The 21978-nt window shown below is 46.7% G+C and overlaps 1 protein-coding gene across 1 annotated transcript in view; it reads right to left on the minus strand.

The window, feature by feature from the left end:
- Positions 1 to 8446: 8446 nt before the first annotated feature.
- LOC138278708 (CD5 antigen-like) overlaps positions 8447 to 21978 on the minus strand; it is a 223189-nt gene continuing 209657 nt past the window's right edge. Inside the window, exon 6 of the mRNA XM_069219289.1 lies at positions 8447 to 8505. Coding sequence (XP_069075390.1) covers positions 8447 to 8505 — 59 coding nt within the window. The remainder of the gene's footprint in view (positions 8506 to 21978) is intronic.

A 21978-nucleotide genomic window follows, 5' to 3' on the forward strand; every position in this document is an offset into this window, starting at 1 on the left:
GGATAACCCCCGAACTAGATATATATAAGACCGCATTACTCGATTTATTGAAATGCCAAAATGCTAATACTCTTCCCTGGATTCGCCATGTGGCCCATTGGCTCCGGCTTTTGGGTCTGGGTGACTATTGGGAAAATCCCCACAAACTAGAGAGACGGCACAAAAATGTTTTAAAGTTAACCTATTGGTCTTACGTTAAGGACAACTACATAACCCATAAATCCCATGGTCGCTTAACTAATTCCTTTACTGATATTAAATGGTCCCCAAAGTTTGAACTCTATTTGGATGTTATACCGGATTTGCAAGGCAAGAGCTTATATGCAAGGTTTCGTTTTGGCTCTCTGCCCCTGATGTCATTGATTCATAGGTGGGGGTCGATTAATCTTCCCGATATATGCCCTGCCTGTGGCAGTATTTTTGAAACCATTGAGCATTTCATGTTCTTCTGCCCAGCCTATGCGATTCCGCGAACAAAATGGATCCGCAAGATTTGCAGGGACATGGGATTTAAGAATTGCTCTTTGGCTCTACGGGTTCTAAAAAGCCATAATTCAGCTGACGTAATCCTTTCAGTAAGCAAGTATTTAGCAACAGCTTGGCGCATACGTTGCCATCTTCAAAAAGTTATTTAAGGTCTTATCTCTATATAGGTAAGATTTAGAGTCATATGTGCAATTCAAGTTATTGTTTTAATGTTTTTACACCTATTTACAGACATGTATTTATTTATTCACTTAAGAATTATTATATTTTGTTTTATGTGCTTTTATGGTCATTGATGAACTAAGTTGATGATGAAGATGATGACGAACTATTGACCATGTGGTTTGGACAGGGCTTGGAATAGATTTTTTAGACATTATGTAGGTAATCATCATGTGTTTCTGCCATTTTAACACTAGTATTAGCCACAAAGAGCTATTTTTTATGCACCTGTCTGGTACTCATGCCATTTTAACATGAATCCGATAACCATTTTAAGTTATTATATAAGCTTTTTATCACACTGTGCTTGTGTCTTAATGACTTGACAGTGCTTAAACTTGCCAAATGATTGTGCCGGTAGTAGGCTCTCTTTGTTAAAGTATGCCATCTAAATTATTAAGGAATTGTATTACTATGTAACATCAAATTAGCACTTTAAATCTTTATATCTTGGGTCGGATAGTTTGTATTTATCTTGATGATGATACCACCTGGGAAATTTGTATTTGAAACCACCTCATATTGTTTTAAGAGCTTTTAAATATTTGTACTATTTTAACGTTATGAAGTAAACGTTTCAGAAACCCTGGTATCTAAATGTTAAGCTATGTATCGGGAATAATGGTGGATTATAGTAGGCCATTTCCTATAGAAGCTTTTCTTATTCTAAACCTTATTATTCTTAGCCAGTGTAAAAGCATAATGAAGTAAACGTACCTTTTTTGTACAATTTAATATGTAACTTTTATGACCCATGGTCGAATAAAGTATATATGATGATGATGATGAGCACATTTTTGGAAAGTTTGATGAAGATTGCAGTAATCTTTCATAGAAGAATTGCTGAAGAAATTAATTGGCATTGTAACCCCACTCTGTAATTGCAAAATTAATATGATATGATATATATGATATGACATGACAACTTGACATGATATGATGTGATATAATTGATATGATATGATATGAAATGATACAATATGGATTTGTATGGGAGCACAAATGTCTTAATGCATCAGGGTGCTAACAAATGAGTCCAGCTATACAGCTTGGCCGTAAGCTGATTCCTGATTCCACAGATAATGCTAACCTCCTTACTGGGAGAAAAGCCAGGTCTTTAAAGCCCTCCTAAAAGGAGTATGCACCTTAAAACAAGTAAGACTAGCTGACGCAACTGAGAAAGCGCTTCCTCTCCATCTCTTTTTCTGAATTCTGGGTGCAGCAACCCAATCATGATCTGCTGAGCGAAGTATTTTTCATTGGGATATACCACTGAAACATGGTTTTGATTCCATAGGGATTCACATTATACAGAGTTTTATGAATGATACAAAGTGCCTTAAACATAATGCACTTTTTCACTGGAAGCCAGTGGAGTTTGAGTAGTCCTTTGGAGACCGACTGTGTGATTAAACTCGAGGTCTAGTAATAACTCACTATCTGTAGGAGGCTGGACTGGCTTGTAGTGAGTACCAAGGGGTACTTGCACCTTGCACCAGGCCCAGTTATCCCTTATTAATGTATAGGGTGTCTAGCAGCTTAGGCTGATAGATAATGGTAGCTTAGCCGAGCAGCTTAGGCTGAACTAGGAGACGTGTGAAGCTACTACAGTACCACATAGTGTCATATGCACAATATCATAAGAAAACACAATACACAGTTATACTAAAAATAAAGGTACTTTATTTTTATGACAATATGCCAAAGTATCTTAGAGTGTACCCTCATTGAGAGGATAGGAAATATACACAAGATATATATACACAATAGCAAAAATATGCAGTACAGGGAGTGCAGAATTATTAGGCAAATGAGTATTTTGACCACATCATCCTCTGTATGCATGTTGTCGTACTCCAAGCTGTATAGGCTCGAAAGCCTACTACCAATTAAGCATATTAGGTGATGTGCATCTCTGTAATGAGAAGGGGTGTGGTCTAATGACATCAACACCCTATATCAGGTGTGCATAATTATTAGGCAACTTCCTTTCCTTTGGCAAAATGGGTCAAAAGACAGACTTGACAGGCTCAGAAAAGTCAAAAATAGTGAGATATTTTGCAGAGGGATGCAGCACTCTTAAAATTGCAAAGCTTCTGAAGCGTGATCATCGAACAATCAAGCGTTTCATTCAAAATAGTCAACAGGGTCGCAAGAAGCGTGTGGAAAAACCAAGGCGCAAAATAACTGCCCATGAACTGAGAAAAGTCAAGCGTGCAGCTGCCACGATGCCACTTGCCACCAGTTTGGCCATATTTCAGAGCTGCAACATCACTGGAGTGCCCAAAAGCACAAGGTGTGCAATACTCAGAGACATGGCCAAGGTAAGAAAGGCTGAAAGACGACCACCACTGAACAAGACACACAAGCTGAAACGTCAAGACTGGGCCAAGAAATATCTCAAGACTGATTTTTCTAAGGTAATATGGACTGATGAAATGAGAGTGAGTCTTGATGGGCCAGATGGATGGGCCCGTGGCTGGATTGGTAAAGGGCAGATAGCTCCAGTCCGACTCAGACGCCAGCAAGGTGGAGGTGGAGTACTGGTTTGGGCTGGTATCATCAAAGATGAGCTTGTGGGGCCTTTTCGGGTTGAGGATGGAGTCAAGCTCAACTCCCAGTCCTACTGCCAGTTCCTGGAAGACACCTTCTTCAAGCAGTGGTACAGGAAGAAGTCTGCATCCTTCAAGAAAAACATGATTTTCATGCAGGACAATGCTCCATCACACGCGTCCAAGTACTCCACAGCGTGGCTGGCAAGAAAGGGTATAAAAGAAGGAAATCTAATGACATGGCCTCCTTGTTCACCTGATCTGAACCCCATTGAGAACCTGTGGTCCATCATCAAATGTGAGATTTACAAGGAGGGAAAACAGTACACCTCTCTGAACAGTGTCTGGGAGGCTGTGGTTGCTGCTGCACGCAATGTTGATGGTGAACAGATCAAAACACTGACAGAATCCATGGATGGCAGGCTTTTGAGTGTCCTTCCAAAGAAAGGTGGCTATATTGGTCACTGATTTGTTTTTGTTTTGTTTTTGAATGTCAGAAATGTATATTTGTGAATGTTGAGATGTTATATTGGTTTCACTGGTAATAATAAATAATTGAAATGGGTATATATTTGTTTTTTGTTAAGTTGCCTAATAATTATGCACAGTAACAGTCACCTGCACACACAGATATCCCCCTAACATAGCTAAAACTAAAAGCAAACTAAAAACTACTTCCAAAAATATTCAGCTTTGATATTAATGAGTTTTTTGGGTTCATTGAGAACATGGTTGTTGTTCAATAATAAAATTAATCCTCAAAAATACAACTTGCCTAATAATTCTGCACTCCCTGTATAGTCTTAGAAAACAGTGCAAACAATGTATAGTTACAATAGGATGCAATGGGGAAACATAGGGATAGGGGCAACACAAACCATATACTCCAAAAGTGGAATGCGAACCACGAATGGACCCCAAACCTATGTGACCTTGTAGAGGGTCGCTGGGACTATTAGAAAATAGTGAGAGTTAGAAAAATAACCCTCCCCAAGACCCTGAAAAGTGAGTGCAAAGTGCACTAAAGTTCCCCAAAAGACAAAGAAGTCGTGTTAGAGGAATAATGCAGGAAAGACACAAACCAGCAATGCAACAACTGTGGATTTCCAATCTAGGATACCTGTGGAACAAGGGGACCAAGTCCAAAAGTCACAAGCAAGTCGGAGATGGGCAGATGCCCAGGAAATGCCAGCTGCGGGTGCAAAGAAGCTTCTACTGGACAGAAGAAGCTGAGGTTTCTTCAGGAACAAAAAGGGCTAGAGACTTCCCCTTTGGAGGACGGATCCCTCTCTCCGTGGAAAGTCGTGCAAAAGTGTTTTCCCGCCGAAAGAATGCCAACAAGCCTTGCTAGCTGCAAATTGTGCGGTTAGCGTTTTTGGATGCTGCTGAGGCCCAGGTGGGACCAGGAGGTCGCAAATTGGACCAGCAGAGAGAGGGGACGTCGAGCAAGACAAGGAGCCCTCTCTGAAGCAGGTAGCACCCAGGAAAGTGCCAGAAACAGGCACTACGAGGATGCGTGAAACGGTGCTCGCCGAAGTTGCACAAAGGAGTCCCACGTCGCCGGAGACCAACTTAGAAAGTCGTGCAATGCAGGTTAGAGTGCCGTGGACCCAGGCTTGGCTGTGCAAAAAGGATTTCCGCCGGAAGTGCACAGGGGCCGGAGTAGCTGCAAAAGTCGTGGTTCCCAGCAATGCAGCCCAGCGAGGTGAGGCAAGGACTTACCTCCACCAAACTTGGACTGAAGAGTCACTGGACTGTGGGGGTCACTTGGACAGAGTCGCTGGGTTCGAGGGACCTCGCTCGTCATGCTGAGAGGAGACCCAAGGGACCGGTAATGCAGCTTTTTGGTGCCTGCGGTTGCAGGGGGAAGATTCCGTCGACCCACGGGAGATTTCTTCGGAGCTTCTGGTGCAGAGAGGAGGCAGGCTACCCCCACAGCATGCACAAGCAGGAAAACAGTCGAGAAGGCGGCAGGATCAGCGTTACAGAGTTGCAGTAGTCGTCTTTGCTACTATGTTGCAGTTTTGCAGGCTTCCAGCGCGGTCAGCAGTCGATTCCTTATCAGAAGGTGAAGAGAGAGATGCAGAGCTCATGCATTCGTTATCTAAAGTTTCCCCAGAGACAGAGACCTTAAATAGCCAGAAAAGAGGGTTTGGCTACCTAGGAGAGAGGATAGGCTAGCAACACCTGAAGGAGCCTATCACAAGGAGTCTCTGACGTCACCTGGTGGCACTGGCCACTCAGAGCAGTCCAGTGTGCCAGCAGCACCTCTGTTTCCAAGATGGCAGAGGTCTGGAGCACACTGGAGGAGCTCTGGACACCTCCCAGGGGAGGTGCAGGTCAGGGGAGTGGTCACTCCCCTTTCCTTTGTCCAGTTTCGCGCCAGAGCAGGGCTAAGGGGTCCCCTGAACCGGTGTAGACTGGCTTATGCAGAATTGGGCACCTCTGTGCCCAACAAAGCATTTCCAGAGGCTAGGGGAGGCTACTCCTCCCCTGCCTTCACACCATTTTCCAAAGGGAGAGGGTGTCACACCCTCTCTCAGAGGAAGTTCTTTGTTCTGCCATCCTGGGCCAGGCCTGGCTGGACCCCAGGAGGGCAGATGCCTGTCTGAGGGGTTGGCAGCAGCAGCAGCTGCAGTGAAACCCCAGGAAGGGCAGTTTGGCAGTACCAGGGTCTGTGCTACAGACCACTGGGATCATGGGATTGTGCCAACTATGCCAGGATGGCATAGAGGGGGCAATTCCATGATCATAGACATGTTACATGGCCATATTCGGAGTTACCATTGTGAAGCTACATATAGGTATATGGGTATATGGGATATAGGTACCTATATGTAGTGCACGCGTGTAATGGTGTCCCCGCACTCACAAAGTTCAGGGAATTGGCTCTGAACCATGTGGGGGCACCTTGGCTAGTGCCAGGGTGCCCTCACACTAAGTAACTTTGCACCTAACCTTTACCAGGTAAAGGTTAGACATATAGGTGACTTATAAGTTACTTAAGTGCAGTGTAAAATGGCTGTGAAATAACGTGGACGTTATTTCACTCAGGCTGCAGTGGCAGGCCTGTGTAAGAATTGTCAGAGCTCCCTATGGGTGGCAAAAGAAATGTTGCAGCCCATAGGGACCTCCTGGAACCCCAATACCCTGGGTACCTCAGTACCATATACTAGGGAATTATAAGGGTGTTCCAGTAAGCCAATGTAAATTGGTAAAATTGGTCACTAGCCTATTAGTGACAATTTGGAAAGAAATGAGAGAGCATAACCACTGAGGTTCTGGTTAGCAGAGCCTCAGTGAGACAGTTTGGCACCACACAGGGAACACATACCTATAAGTCACAAACTTATGAGCACTGGGGTCCTGACTAGCAGGGTCCCAGTGACACATAACAAACACACTGAAAACATAGGGTTTTCACTATGAGCACTGGCCCTGGCTAGCAGGATTCCAGTGAGACAGTGAAAACACCCTGACATACACTCACAAACAAGCCAAAAGTGGGGGTAACAAGGCTAGAAAGAGGCTACTTTCTCACACTATCCAGGATTACTCTTAGATTTTTCATTGGACTCCGTTGGAGTGGGTAGAGTGCCCAGCATATTTGGCCACCAGTTGCTATTCCAAATAGTTGGTTGGCTCCTAAAAATCAGAACCTCCGTCTTATCCGCTTTGAGCTTCAATCAATTCTTGCCCATCCACGTGGTCACTGCCTTCATGCAGTTATTGGAATTAACCGCATGGGCATCGGAGTCTTTTGAGATAAACACAATTCTCTGAGTGTCATCAGCCTGCAGCCCAAAGAAGCATTTAAGCTTGGCCAATGGGGAGACATAGAGGATAAATTGTGTGGGGCTCAAGGACGAACTGGGGTAACAGGGACACAATTGGTTATGTTTGTTTCTCTACCGGTGCAATCATATAAAAAAAGGGGACAACTGCCTGAATCCAGGTCTGATTGATGTCAAACAGGGTGTTAGGCAAAGAATGTTAGTTGCTTAAAAAATCTTTTAGTAGAAATGAGAGTCTTCATCATCCGGTTATCGGGCAATATTTAATTTTGTGAAACACTTCTATTGAGCCAGTTACATATCATGGGCTGAGAATGGAGCCAAAGGGGTCATTCTGTTTGTCGGGAGTGGTGGAAATGCACATGATTATCTATAATGTAGATGCTCAATGCTTATCACAATATTCACTGTGTGCCAACTATCACTTATGATAATGTAGTTATACTCCAGTAATGGAATGCATTGTTGAATATGTTCGGTGGCAAATCCTTCATATGAAAAATCAAGCAACCATCCTGCCAGATCATAGCCTACTATATTTCAGTCTTGTCTTTTGAATATATTTCTTGTAATCTGTCAGACAGATTTTTGGCTCTATAAGTATTAGACCTGTGAACAGTAGGAAGGTCACCCCCCAACTTTGCTGCATTGTGTAACTCTGTCGGGAAGTCATTCCATAAGTGGAGTGTGAGCATTCCCACACACCCACCCATGGGTTTTGAGGCAGTCCCAGATATACTAAGAATAGTAAACCTGGGCATGCGCCCACATAGTATATCATCCCAACAGCGGTGTAACAAGGACAAATATGTTTATTTATACTTGTTATTTCCTCTTTATACGTGTGCTGCATTCTGCAGCACATGTATAAAGAGGAAAATACCTCAGAGGATTGTTTTTGTGCAGGTAGGTGTTCTATCCTGCACAAAAACAATCCTGCCCGTAACACAGGCACCGTGGCACAAAGGTGCCTGCGATGGTGCTAGGCAGCACTCAGTGACCCAGGGTGCAGAGAAAGAGAGCAGGAAGGCGCCATATTTTAGTAAATATGCCACATTCCTGATCTCTCCATTTGTTGCAGCTCAGCAAGTTGTCTTGCTGTTGTGAGTTGCACCAACTGTTAGTAAATCTGGGCCCTGGTTCCTAACTGGTCTTAAGCAATCTGGTGGAGCTACAAAGCAGCTATTTGACATCTAGTGGAAGCACTTACACCACGGTTTACTCAGAATCATGGCTACGTGCTAAGGGCATGTGGGTAGCGACACAAGGTAAGCGCATAGCACAGTTTAGTACTGCACTAGTATGATCAAAAGTGTACTAAGATTTATAAGTAAAAAAATATACAACCATGAATTCAAATATATGCTATAACACTAACAACTGTAAAGGTCTTCATACATTGTTCAATATGTATTTACCTTTGTATCTCTGTGGATGCAGTTTCCGCTTCTCTACAAAGAGAAAAAAATTAAGATAAGATCATTAATATTTGTTATAAATAAAAATAGAAATCAGGATAATAAATGTGTACAAATACAGACTAAATCAGAAACAGCCTGTAGGAAAGTACCATCTTGCCTGGCATGTTACCCCCATTTTCCACTGTATATATGTTGTTTTAGTTGTATGTGTCACTGGGACCCTGCCAGCCAGGGCCCCAGTGCTCATAAGTGTGCCTGAAAGTGTTACCTGTGTTATGACTAACTGTCTCACTGAGGCTGTGCTATCCAGAACCTCAGTGGTTATACTCTCTCATTTCTTTCCAAATTGTCACTAACAGGCTAGTGACCAATTTCACCAATTCACATTGGCATACTGGAACACCCTTATAATCTCCTAGTATATGGTACTGAGGTACCCAGGGTATTGGGGTTCCAGGAGATCCCTATGGGCTGCAGCATTTCTTTTGCCACCCATAGGGAGCTCTGACAATTCTTACACAGGCCTGCCACTGCAGCCTGAGTAAAATAATGTCCACGTTATTTCACAGCCATTTACCACTGCACTTAAGTAACTTATAAGTCACCTATATGTCTAACCTTTACCTGGTAAAGGTTAGGTGCAAAGTTGCTTAGTGTGTGGGCACCCTGGCACTAGCCAAGGTGCCCCCACATTGTTCAGGGCAAATTCCCCGGACTTTGTGAGTGCGGGGACACCATTACACGCGTGCACTACACATAGGTCACTATCTATGTGTAGCTTCACAATGGTAACTCCGAATATGGCCATGTAACATGTCTATGATCATGGAATTGCCCCCTCTATCCTGGCATAGTTGGCACAATCCCATTATCCCACTGGTCTGTAGCACAGACCCTGGTACTGCCAAACTGCCTTTTCAGGGGTTTCACTGCAGCTGCTGCTGTTGCCAACCCCTCAGACAGGTTTCTGCCCTCCTGGGGTCCAGCCAGGCTTGGCCCAGGATGGCAGAACAAAGGACTTCCTCAGAGAGAGGGTGTTACACCCTCTCCCTTTGGAAAAAGGTGTTAAGGAAGGGGAGGAGTAGCCTCCCCCAGCCTCTGGAAATGCTTTCATGGGCACAGATGGTGCCCATTTCTGCATAAGCCAGTTTACACCGGTTCAGGGACCCCTCAGCCCTGCTCTGGCACGAAACTGGACAAAGGAAAGGGGAGTGACCACTCCCCTGACCTGCACCTCCCCTGGGAGGTGCCCAGAGCTCCTCCAGTGTGCTCCAGACCTCTGCCATCTTGGAAACAGAGGTGCTGCTGGCACACTGGACTGCTCTGAGTGGCCAGGGCCAGCAGGTGACGTCAGAGACTCCTTCTGATAGGCTCCTTCAGGTGTTGCTAGCCAATCCTGTCTCCTAAGTAGCCAAACCCATTTTTCTGGCTATTTAAAGTCTCTGCTTTGGGGAATTCCTTAGATAACGAATGCAAGAGCTCATCAGAGTTCCTCTGCATCTCTCTCTTCACCTTCTGCCAAGGAATCGACTGCTGACCGCGCTGGAAGCCTGCAAAGCTGCAACAAAGTAGCGAAGACGACTACTGCAACTCTGTAAAGCTGATCCTGCCGCCTTCTCGACTGTTTTCCTGGTGGTGCATGCTGTGGGGGTAGTCTGCCTCCTCTCTGCACTAGAAGCTCCAAAGAAATCTCCCGTGGGTCGACGGAATCGTCCCCCTGCTACCGCAGGCACCAAAGAACTACATCACCGGTCCCCTGGGTCTCCTCTCAGCATGACGAGCGAGGTCCCTTGAATCCAGCAACTCTGTCCAAGTGACTCCCACAGTCCAGTGACTCTTCAGTCCAAGTTTGGTGTAGGTAAGTCCTTGCCTCCCCACGCCAGACTGCATTGCTGGGAACCGCGTCTTTTGCAGCTACTCCGGCCTCTGTGCACTTCCGGCGGAAATCCTTTGTGCACAGCCAAGCCTGGGTCCACGGCACTCTAACCTGCATTGCACGACTTTCTAAGTTGTCCTCCGGCGGTGAGGGACTCCTTTGTGCATCTTCGGGTGAGCACCGTTTCACTCCTCTTCATAGTGCCTGTTCCGGCACTCCTGCGGGTGCTGCCTGCTTCTGAGAGGGCTCCTTGTCTTGCTGGGCACCCCCTCTGTCCCCTGACACAATTGGCAACATCCTGGTCCCTCCTGGACCACAGCAGCATCCAAAAACTCTAACTGCACGATTTGCAGCTAGCAAGGCTTGTTGGTGGTCTTTCGGTGGGAAAACACTTCTGCACGACTCTTCACGACGTGGGACAACCATCCTCTAAAGGGGAAGTTTCTAGCCTTTGTCGTTCCTGCAGAATCCTCAGCTTCTACTGCCTAGTAGCAGCTTCTTTGCACCCACAGCTGGCATTTCCTGGGCATCTGCCCACCTCCGACTTGCTTGTGACTTTTGGACTTGGTCCCCTTGTTCCACAGGTACCCTCGTTTGGAAATCCATCATTGTTGCATTGCTGGTTTGTGTCTTTCCTGCAGAATTCCCCTATGACGACTTCTATGTCCTTTGGGGGACTTTAGTGCACTTTGCAGTCACTTTTCAGGGTCTTGGGGTGGGCTATTTTTCTAAACCTCACTGTTTTCTTACAGTCCAAGCGACCCTCTACAAGGTCACATAGGTTTGGGGTCCATTCGTGGTTCGCATTCCACTTTTGGAGTATATGGTTTGTGTTGCCCCTATCCCTATGTGTCCCCATTGCATCCTATTGTAACTATACATTGTTTGCACTGTTTCTAAGACTATACTGCATATTTTTGGTATTGTGTACATATATCTTGTGTATATTTGCTATCCTCATACTGAGGGTACTCACTGAGATACTTTGGCATATTGTCATAAAAATAAAGTACCTTTATTTTTAGTATATCTGTGTATTGTGTTTTCTTATGATATTATGCATATGACACTTGTGGTACTGTAGGAGCTTCACTCGTCTCCTAGTTCAGCCTAAGCTGCTCTGCTAAGCTACCATTATCTATCAGCCTAAGCTGCTAGACACCCTATACACTAATAAGGGATACCTGGGCCTGGTGCAAGGTGTAAGTACCCCTTGGTACTCACTACAAGCCAGTCCACACTCCTACATCGGTTGTGCAGTGGTGGGATAAGTGCTCTGTAACTACTTACCACTTTTGTCATTGTACTTTTCATAAGAGAAAAATATACAAAACAAGTTCAGTGTATGTACACCTAACCAAAAGGTTTTGCATTTCCTCTTTTCACTTCTTTTCTAAGTGCTGAAAAGTACCTCTAAACTTTCTAAAAGTTCTTAAAAAGTTTTAAAAGTTTTTTTCTGTCTTTCCAAAAGTTCTGAAAAACTATTATCTCACTTTGTCTATCACTTAAACACTTTCTAAAATGTCTGGCACAGGCCAAACTGTTGATCTGTCCAAACTTGCTTATGATCACCTTAGCTGGAAAGGAGCAAGGAGTCTCTGCATAGAAAGAGGTTTAAGTGTAGGGGGGGGTGGGCCCAAATCCTCTTTTAATCAGAACAAGGAAAAGAAACCATGGTGCTATTTATGTAAAATAAAAGGCCATTGGACAACAGATCCCAGTTGTCCAAAGAAAAGCACCAATGCTCCTACCACTACAACCCCTACTGCTACCCCTAGTGTCCCTACTAATAGCAGTGGTGGTGGGAGCAAACCTACTAATAGCCAATCCAAGGGAGTAGCTGGGCTCACTATTGGTAACTTAGTTGGGGTTGGCCTTGTTAGGGAGGCCACAGAGGCTGTGTTAGTCTCTGAGGGGGCTATTGATTTAGCCACCTTAGTTGCTTGTCCCCTTAATATGGATAAGTACAAGCAGCTACCCCTAATAAATGGTGTTGAGGTTCAGGCCTACAGGGACACTGGTGCCAGTGTGACTATGGTCATAGAGAAACTGGTACACCCTGAACAACACCTACTTGGTCACCAGTACCAAGTAACCGATGCTCACAACAACACACTTAGCCACCCCATGGCTGTTGTAAATCTCAACTGGGGGGGGGGTTACTGGTCCAAAGAAAGTTGTGGTAGCTTCAGATTTACCTGTAGACTGTCTATTAGGGAATGATTTGGAGACATCAGCTAGGTCAGATGTGGAGTTGGAGGCCCATGCAGCAATGCTGGGCATCCCAGGGCATATTTTTGCTTTGACAAGGGCTCAGGCCAAAAAGCAAAAAGGACAGGGAAGCTTGGATCCTGGAACAATGGACCAAGTGCTCCCTAAAGCTAGGGCTAGTAGAAGCAAACCACTTCCTACTATCCCTCCCTCTACAGTGGATTCTACTTCTGAGGAAGAAGAATTCCCTCCCTGTGCAGAACCTACACCAGAGGAGCTGGAAGCAGACACTGCTGAGCTTTTGGGTGAAGGGGGGCCTGCCAGAGAGGAGCTGAGTGTGGCACAGCAAACCTGTCCCACATTAGAGGGTCTCAGACAGCAAGCTGTCAAACAGGCTAATGGGGATGTCAGTGACTCTCACAGAGTTTACTGGGAGGACAACCTCTTGTACACTGAGCATAGGGATCCTAAACCTGGAGCTGCCAGGAGATTAGTGATTCCTCAGGAGTACAGAAAGTTCCTCCTAACCCTGGCACATGACATTCCCCTAGCTGGACACCCGGGTCAAATGAAAACTTGGGACAGATTGGTTCCATTGTTTCATTGGCCTAGGATGTCTGAGGACACAAAGGAATTTTGTAAGTCCTGTGAAACCTGTCAAGCCAGTGGCAAGACAGGTGGCACCCCAAAGGCACCCCTTATCCCACTGCCTGTGGTTGGGGTTCCCTTTGAAAGGGTAGGGGTTGACATAGTTGGCCCCCTTGACCCTCCTACTGCTTCAGGCAATAGATTCATCTTAGTGGTAGTGGACCATGCCACAAGATATCCTGAAGCTATTCCTTTAAGGACCACTACAGCTCCTCCAGTGGCAAAGGCCCTCCTGGGAATATTTTCCAGAGTGGGCTTCCCAAAGGAAGTAGTATCAGACAGGGGAAGCAATTTCATGTCTGCATACTTAAAGGCCATGTGGAAGGAGTGTGGTGTAACGTACAAGTTCACAACACCCTATCATCCACAAACAAATGGACTGGTGGAGAGATTTAATAAAACTCTCAAAGGCATGATTATGGGTCTCCCTGAAAAACTCCACAGGAGATGGGATATCCTTCTACCATGCCTCCTTTTTGCCTACAGGGAGGTACCCCAGAAAGGAGTGGGCTTCAGCCCCTTTGAACTTCTTTTTGGACACCCTGTTAGGGGTCCACTCACACTTGTAAAGGAGAGTTGGGAACAACCTTTAAAAGCTCCTAAGCAGGATATTGTGGATTATGTACTTGGCCTCAGATCAAGGATGGCTGAGTACATGAAAAAGGCCAGTAAAAACCTTCAGGCCAGCCAAGAGCTCCAGAAGCAATGGCATGATCAGAAGGCTGTTTTGGTTCAGTACCAACCAGGGCAGAAAGTGTGGGTCTTGGAGCCTGTGGCCCCAAGAGCACTCCAAGATAAATGGAGGGGTCCCCACACAATTGTTGAAAAGAAGGGAGAAGTCACCTATTTAGTTGACTTAGGCACTGCCAGGAGTCCCCTTAGGGTGCTCCATGTCAACCGCCTGAAACCCTACTATGACAGGGCTGATCTCACCCTGCTCATGGCAACTGATGAGAGACAGGAAGAAGACAGTGATCCTCTACCTGATCTCTTCTCTTCCACAGAACAAGATGCTCTTGTGGAAGGTGTAGTTTTGGCTGATTGTCTTACTGCTGAGCAGAAAGATAATTGCATAAATCTCCTAGATCAATTCTCTGAACTCTTCTCTACTGTGCCAGGTACCACTTCTTGGTGTGAGCACACTATAGATACTGGAGACAGCTTGCCTGTCAAAAGTAAGATCTATAGGCAGCCTGATCATGTCAGGGACTGCATAAAGCAAGAGGTCCAGAAAATGTTAGAACTAGGAGTGGTTGAGCACTCTGACAGTCCATGGGCTTCTCCTGTGGTACTGGTACCAAAACCCCGTTCCAAAGATGGAAAGAATGAAATGCGGTTTTGTGTAGACTATAGAGGTCTCAACTTGGTAACCAAAACTGATGCTCACCCTATACCCAGGGCAGATGAGCTCATAGATACACTGGCATCTGCCAAGTATCTAAGCACTTTTGATTTGACTGCAGGGTATTGGCAGATCAAATTGTCAGAAGATGCTAAACCTAAGACTGCATTTTCTACCATTGGAGGACATTACCAGTTTACTGTAATGCCTTTTGGTTTGAAAAATGCACCTGCCACTTTTCAAAGGTTGGTGAACACAGTCCTGCAAGGGCTGGAAGCTTTCAGTGCAGCATATTTGGACGATATAGTGTCTTTAGCTCCAGCTGGGATGATCACCTGGTCCACCTATGGAAAGTTTTGGAGGCCCTGCAAAAGGCAGGCCTCACTATCAAGGCTTCAAAGTGCCATATAGGGCAGGGTAAGGTGGTTTATCTGGGACACCTTGTTGGTGGGGAACAGATTGCACCACTTCATGGGAAAATCCAAACAATTATTGATTGGGTTCCCCCTACCACTCAGACTCAGGTGAGAGCCTTCCTAGGCCTCACTGGGTACAACAGGAGGTTCATTAAGAACTATGGCTCCATTGCAGCCCCTCTTAATGACCTCACATCCAAGAAAAAGCCTAAAAAGGTATTATGGACAGCAAACTGTCAGAAAGCTTTTGAGGAGCTGAAGCAGGCCATGTGCTCTGCACCTGTCCTGAAAAGCCCTTGCTACTGTAAAAAATTCTATGTCCAAACTGATGCATCTGAATTAGGAGTAGGGGCAGTCCTATCACAACTTAATTCTGAGGGCCAGGATCAACCTGTTGCTTTTATTAGTAGGAGGTTGACCCCTAGAGAAAAGCGTTGGTCTGCCATTGAGAGGGAGGCCTTTGCTGTGGTCTGGGCACTGAAGAAGTTGAGGCCATACCTGTTTGGCACTCACTTCATTGTTCAGACAGACTACAAACCTCTACTTTGGCTAAAACAAATGAAAGGTGAAAATCCTAAATTGTTGAGGTGGTCCATATCCCTACAGGGAATGGACTATACAGTGGAACATAGACCTGGGCGTAGCCACTCCAATGCAGATGGACTCTCCAGATATTTCCACTTAGACAATGAAGACTCATCAGGTCATGGCTAGTCTTTTTGTCCTTCGTTTGGGGGGGGGTTGTGTAGGAAAGTACTATCTTGCCTGGCATGTTACCCCCATTTTTCACTGTATATATGTTGTTTTTGTTGTATGTGTCACTGGGACCATGGTAACCCAGGGCCCCAGTGCTCATAAGTGTGCCTGAATGTGTTACCTGTGTAGGGACTAACTGTCTCACTGAGGCTCTGCTAATCAGAACCTCAGTGGTTATGCTCTCTCATTTCTTTCCAAATTGTCACTAACAGGCTAGTGACCATTTTTACCAATTTACATTGGCTTACTGGAACACCCTTATAATTCCCTAGTATATGGTACTGAGGTACCCAGGGTATTGGGGTTCCAGGAGATCCCTATGGGCTGCAGCATTTCTTTTGCCACCCATAGGGAGCTCTGACAATTCTTACACAGGCCTGCCACTGCAGCCTGAGTGAAATAACGTCCACGTTATTTCACAGCCATTTTACACTGCACTTAAGTAACTTATAAGTCACCTATATGTCTAACCTTTACCTGGTAAAGGTTAGGTGCAAAGTTACTTAGTGTGAGGGCACCCTGGCACTAGCCAAGGTGTCCCCACATTGTTCAGAGCCAATTCCCTGAACTTTGTGAGTGCGGGGACACCATTACACGCGTGCACTACATATAGGTCACTACCTATATGTAGCTTCACAATGGTAACTCCGAATATGGCCATGTAACATGTCTATGATCATGGAATTGCCCCCTCTATGCCATCCTGGCATAGTTGGCACAATCCCATGATCCCAGTGGTCTGTAGCACAGACCCTGGTACTTCCAAACTGCCCTTCCTGGGGTTTCACTGCAGCTGCTGCTGCTGCCAACCCCTCAGACAGGCATCTGCCCTCCTGGGGTCCAGCCAGGCCTGGCCCAGGATGGCAGAACAAAGAACTTCCTCTGAGAGAGGGTGTGACACCCTCTCCCTTTGGAAAATGTGGTGAAGGCAGGGGAGGAGTAGCCTCCCCCAGCCTCTGGAAATGCTTTGTTGGGCACAGATGTGCCCAATTCTGCATAAGCCAGTCTACACCGGTTCAGGGGACCGCTTAGCCCTGCTCTGGTGTGAAACTGGACAAAGGAAAGGGGAGTGACCACTCCCCTGACCTGCACCTCCCCTGGGAGGTGTCCAGAGCTCCTCCAGTGTGCTCCAGACCTCTGCCATCTTGGAAACAGAGGTGCTGCTGGCACACTGGACTGCTCTGAGTGGCCAGTGCCACCAGGTGACGTCAGAAACTCCTTCTGATAGGCTCCTTCAGGTGTTGCTAGCCTATCCTCTCTCCTAAGTAGCCAAACCCTCTTTTCTGGCTATTTAGGGTCTCTGTCTCTTGGGATTCTTTAGATAACGAATGCAAGAGCTCAGCTGAGTTCCTCTGCATCTCTCTCTTCACCTTCTGCCAAGGAATCGACTGCTGACAGCGCTGGAAGCCTGCAACATAGTAGCAAAGACGACTACTGCAACTCTGTAAGGCTGATCCTGCCGCCTTCTCGACTGTTTTCCTGGTGGTGCATGCTGTGGGGGTAGTCTGCCTCCTCTCTGCACTAGAAGCTCCGAAGAAATCTCCTGTGGGTCGACGGAATCTTCCCCCTGCAACCGCAGGCACCAAAAAGCTGCATTACCGGTCCCTTGGGTCTCCTCTCAGCACGACGAGTGAGGTCCCTCGAATCCAGCGACTCTGTTCAAGTGACCCCCACAGTCCAGTGACTCTTCAGTCCAAGTTTGGTGGAGGTAAGTCCTTGCCTCACCTCGCTGGGCTGCATTGCTGTGAACCGCGACTTTTGCAGCTACTCCGGCCCCTGTGCACTTCCGGCGGAAATCCTTTGTGCACAGCCAAGCCTGGGTCCACGGCACTCTAACCTGCATTGCACGACTTTCTAAGTTGGTCTCCGGCGACGTGGGACTCCTTTGTGCGACTTCGGGTGAGCACCGTTTCAAGCATCCTCGTAGTGCCTGTTTCTGGCACTTCTCTGGGTGCTACCTGCTTCAGAGAGGGCTCCTTGTCTTGCTCGATGTCCCCTCTCTCTGCTGGTCCAATTTGCGACCTCCTGGTCCCTCCTGAGCCCCAGCAGCGTCCAAAAATGCTAACCGCACGATTTGCAGCTAGCAAGGCTTGTTGGCGTTCTTTTGGCGGGAAAATACTTCTGCACGACTCTCCACGGCGAGTGGGATCCGTCCACCAAAGATGAAGTCTCTAGCCCTTTTCGTTCCTGCAGAAACCTCAGCTTCTTCTGTCCAGTAGAAGCTTCTTTGCACCCGCAGCTGGCATTTCCTGGGCATTTGCCCATCTCCGACTTGCTTGTGACTTTTGGACTTGGTCCCCTTGTTCCACAGGTACCCTAGATTGGAAATCCACAGTTGTTGCATTGCTGGTTTGTGTCTTTCCTGCATTATTCCTCTAACACAACTTCTTTGTCCTTAGGGGAACTTTAGTGCACTTTGCACTCACTTTTCAGGGTCTTGGGGAGGGCTAATTTTCTAACTCTCACTATTTTCTAATAGTCCCAGCGACCCTCTACAAGGTCACATAGGTTTGGGGTCCATTCGTGGTTCGCATTCCACTTTTGGAGTCTATGGTTTGTGTTGCCCCTATCCCTATGTTTCCCCATTGCATCCTATTGTAACTATACATTGTTTGCACTGTTTTCTAAGACTATACTGCATATTTTTGCTATTGTGTATATATATCTTGTGTATATTTCCTATCCTCTCACTGAGGGTACACTCTAAGATACTTTGGCATATTGTCATAAAAATAAAGTACCTTTATTTTTAGTATAACTGTGTATTGTGTTTTCTTATGATATTGTGCATATGACACTAGGTGGTACTGTAGTAGCTTCACGCGTCTCCTAGTTCAGCCTAAGCTGCTCTGCTAAGCTACCATTATCTATCAGCCTAAGCTACTAGACACCCTATTCACTAATAAGGGATAACTGGGCCTGGTGCAAGTACCCCTTGGTACTCACTACAAGCCAGTCCAGCCTCCTACACCGCCCGCCAAGCGGTTCCCGCCGAAAGACCGCTCCGCGGTCAAAAGACCGCAGCGGTCATTCTGGCTTTCCCACTGGGCCGGCGGGCGACCGCCGAAAGTCCGCCCGCCAGCCCAGCGGGAAACACCCTTCCCACGAGGACGCCGGCTTAGAATGGAGCCGGCGGAGTGGGAAGGTGCGACGGGTGCAGTTGCACCCGTCGCGAATTTCAGTGTCTGCAAAGCAGACACTGAAATTCTTCGTGGGGCCCTCTTACGGGGGCCCCTGCAGTGCCCATGCCATTGGCATGGGCACTGCAGAGGCCCCCAGGGGCCCCGCGGCACCCCCTACCGCCATCCTGTTCCTGGCAGGAGAACCGCCAGGAACCGGATGGCGGTAGGGGGTGTCAGAATCCCCAAGGCGGCGGAGCGCGCTCCGCCGCCATGGAGGATTCTCAAGGGCAGCGGGAAGTCGGCGGTATACCGCCGACTTTCCGTTTCTGGCCGCGGCTGAACCGCCGCGGTCAGAATGCCCAGCGGTGCACCGCCAGCCTGTTGGCGGTGCTACCGCCGACCTCCGCCATGGCGGTAATTACCGCCAGGGTCAGAATGACCCCCATAGTGTACTATGTACTTGGCCTCAGATCAAGGATGGCTGAGTACATGAAAAAAGCCAGTAAAAACCTTCAGGCCAGCCAAGAGCTCCAAAAGCAATGGCATGACCAGAAGGCTGTTTTGGTTCAGTACCAACCAGGGCAGAAAGTGTGGGTCTTGGAGCCTGTGGCCCCAAGAGCACTCCAAGATAAATGGAGTGGACCCCACACAATAGTTGAAAAAAAGGGTGAAGTCACCTACTTAGTTGACTTAGGCACTGCCAGGAGTCCCCTTAGGGTGCTCGATGTCAATCGCCTGAAACCCTACTATGACAGGGCTGTTCTCACCCTGCTCATGGCAACTGATGAGGGACAGGAAGAAGAGAGTGAACCTCTCCCTGATCTCTTCTCTTCCACAGAAGAAGATGCTCTAGTGGAAGGTGTTGTACTGGCAGATTGTCTTACTGCTGAACAGAAAGACCACTGCATAAACCTCCTGGGTCAGTTTTCTGAACTCTTCTCTACTGTGCCAGGTACCACTTCTTAGTGTGAGCACACTATAGATACTGGAGACAGCTTGCCTGTCAAAAGTAAGATCTATAGGCAGCCTGACCATGTCAGAGACTGCATAAAGCAAGAGGTGCAGAAAATGCTAGAACTAGGAGTGGTTGAGCATTCTGAAAGTCCATGGGCCTCTCCTGTGGTACTTGTACCAAAACCTCATTCCAAAGATGGAAAGAAGGAAATGCGGTTTTGTGTTGACTACAGAGGTCTCAACCAGGTAACCAAAACGGATGCTCACCCTATACCCAGGGCAGATGAGCTCATAGATACACTGGCATCTGCCAAGTATCTAAGCACTTTTGATTTGACTGCAGGGTATTGGCAGATCAAATTATCAGAAGATGCAAAAGCAAAAACTGCATTTTCAACCATTGGAGGCCATTACCAATTCACAGTAATGCCTTTTGGATTGAAAAATGCACCTGCCAGTTTTCAGAGGTTGGTGAACACAGTCCTGCAAGGGCTGGAAGCTCTTAGTGCAGCATATTTGGACGATATAGCTGTCTTTAGCTCCAGCTGGGATGATCACCTGGTCCACCTATGGAAAGTGTTGGAGGCCCTGCAAAAGGCAGGCCTCACTATCAAGGCTTCAAAGTGCCAGATAGGGCAGGGGAAGGTGGTTTATCTGGGACACCTGGTTGGTGGAGAACAGATTGCACCACTACAGGGGAAAATCCAAACTATTTTAGATTGGGTTCCCCCTACTACTCAGACTCAGGTGAGAGCCTTTTTTAGGCCTCACTGGGTACTATAGGAGGTTCATAAAGAACTATGGCTCCATTGCAGCCCCTCTTAATGACCTCACTTCAAAGAAAATGCCTAAGAAGGTATTATGGACAGCAAACTGTCAGAAAGATTTTGAGGAGCTGAAGCAGGCCATGTGCTCTGCACCTGTCCTGAAAAGCCCCTGTTACTCTAAAACATTCTATGTCCAAACTGATGCATCTGAATTAGGAGTAGGGGCAGTCCTGTCACAACTTAATTCTGAGGGCCAGGATCAACCTGTTGCTTTTATTAGTAGGAGGTTGACCCCTAGAGAAAAGCGTTGGTCTGCCATTGAGAGGGAGGCCTTTGTTGTGGTCTGGGCACTGAAGAAGTTGAGGCCATACCTGTTTGGCACTCACTTCATTGTTCAGACAGACCACAAACCTCTACTTTGGCTAAAACAAATGAAAGGTGAAAATCCTAAATTGTTGAGGTGGTCCATATCCCTACAGGGAATGGACTATACAGTGGAACATAGACCTGGGCGTAGCCACTCCAATGCAGATGGACTCTCCAGATATTTCCACTTAGACAATGAAGACTCATCAGGTCATGGCTAGTCCTATTGTCCTTCGTTTGGGGGGGGGGTTGTGTAGGAAAGTACCATCTTGCCTGGCATGTTACCCCCATTTTTCACTGTATATATGTTGTTTTAGTTGTATGTGTCACTGGGACCCTGGTAACCCAGGGCCCCATTGCTCATAAGTGTGCCTGAATGTGTTACCTGTGTAGTGACTAACTGTCTCACTGAGGCTCTGCTAATCAGAACCTCAGTGGTTATGCTCTCTCATTTCTTTCCAAATTGTCACTAACAGGCTAGTGACCATTTTTACCAATTTACATTGGCTTACTGGAACACCCTTATAATTCCCTAGTATATGGTACTGAGGTACCCAGGGTATTGGGGTTCCAGGAGATCCCTATGGGCTGCAGCATTTCTTTTGCCACCCATAGGGAGCTCTGACAATTCTTACACAGGCCTGCCACTGCAGCCTGAGTGAAATAACGTCCACGTTATTTCACAGCCATTTTACACTGCACTTAAGTAACTTATAAGTCACCTATATGTCTAACCTTTACCTGGTAAAGGTTAGGTGCAAAGTTACTTAGTGTGAGGGCACCCTGGCACTAGCCAAGGTGTCCCCACATTGTTCAGAGCCAATTCCCTGAACTTTGTGAGTGCGGGGACACCATTACACACGTGCACTACATATAGGTCACTACCTATATGTAGCTTCACAATGGTAACTCCGAATATGGCCATGTAACATGTCTATGATCATGGAATTGCCCCCTCTATGCCATCCTGGCATAGTTGGCACAATCCCATGATCCCAGTGGTCTGTAGCACAGACCCTGGTACTTCCAAACTGCCCTTCCTGGG

This window comes from Pleurodeles waltl, unplaced genomic scaffold (genome assembly GCF_031143425.1).
Source record: "Pleurodeles waltl isolate 20211129_DDA unplaced genomic scaffold, aPleWal1.hap1.20221129 scaffold_54, whole genome shotgun sequence".
Taxonomy (NCBI): Eukaryota; Metazoa; Chordata; class Amphibia; order Caudata; family Salamandridae; genus Pleurodeles; species Pleurodeles waltl.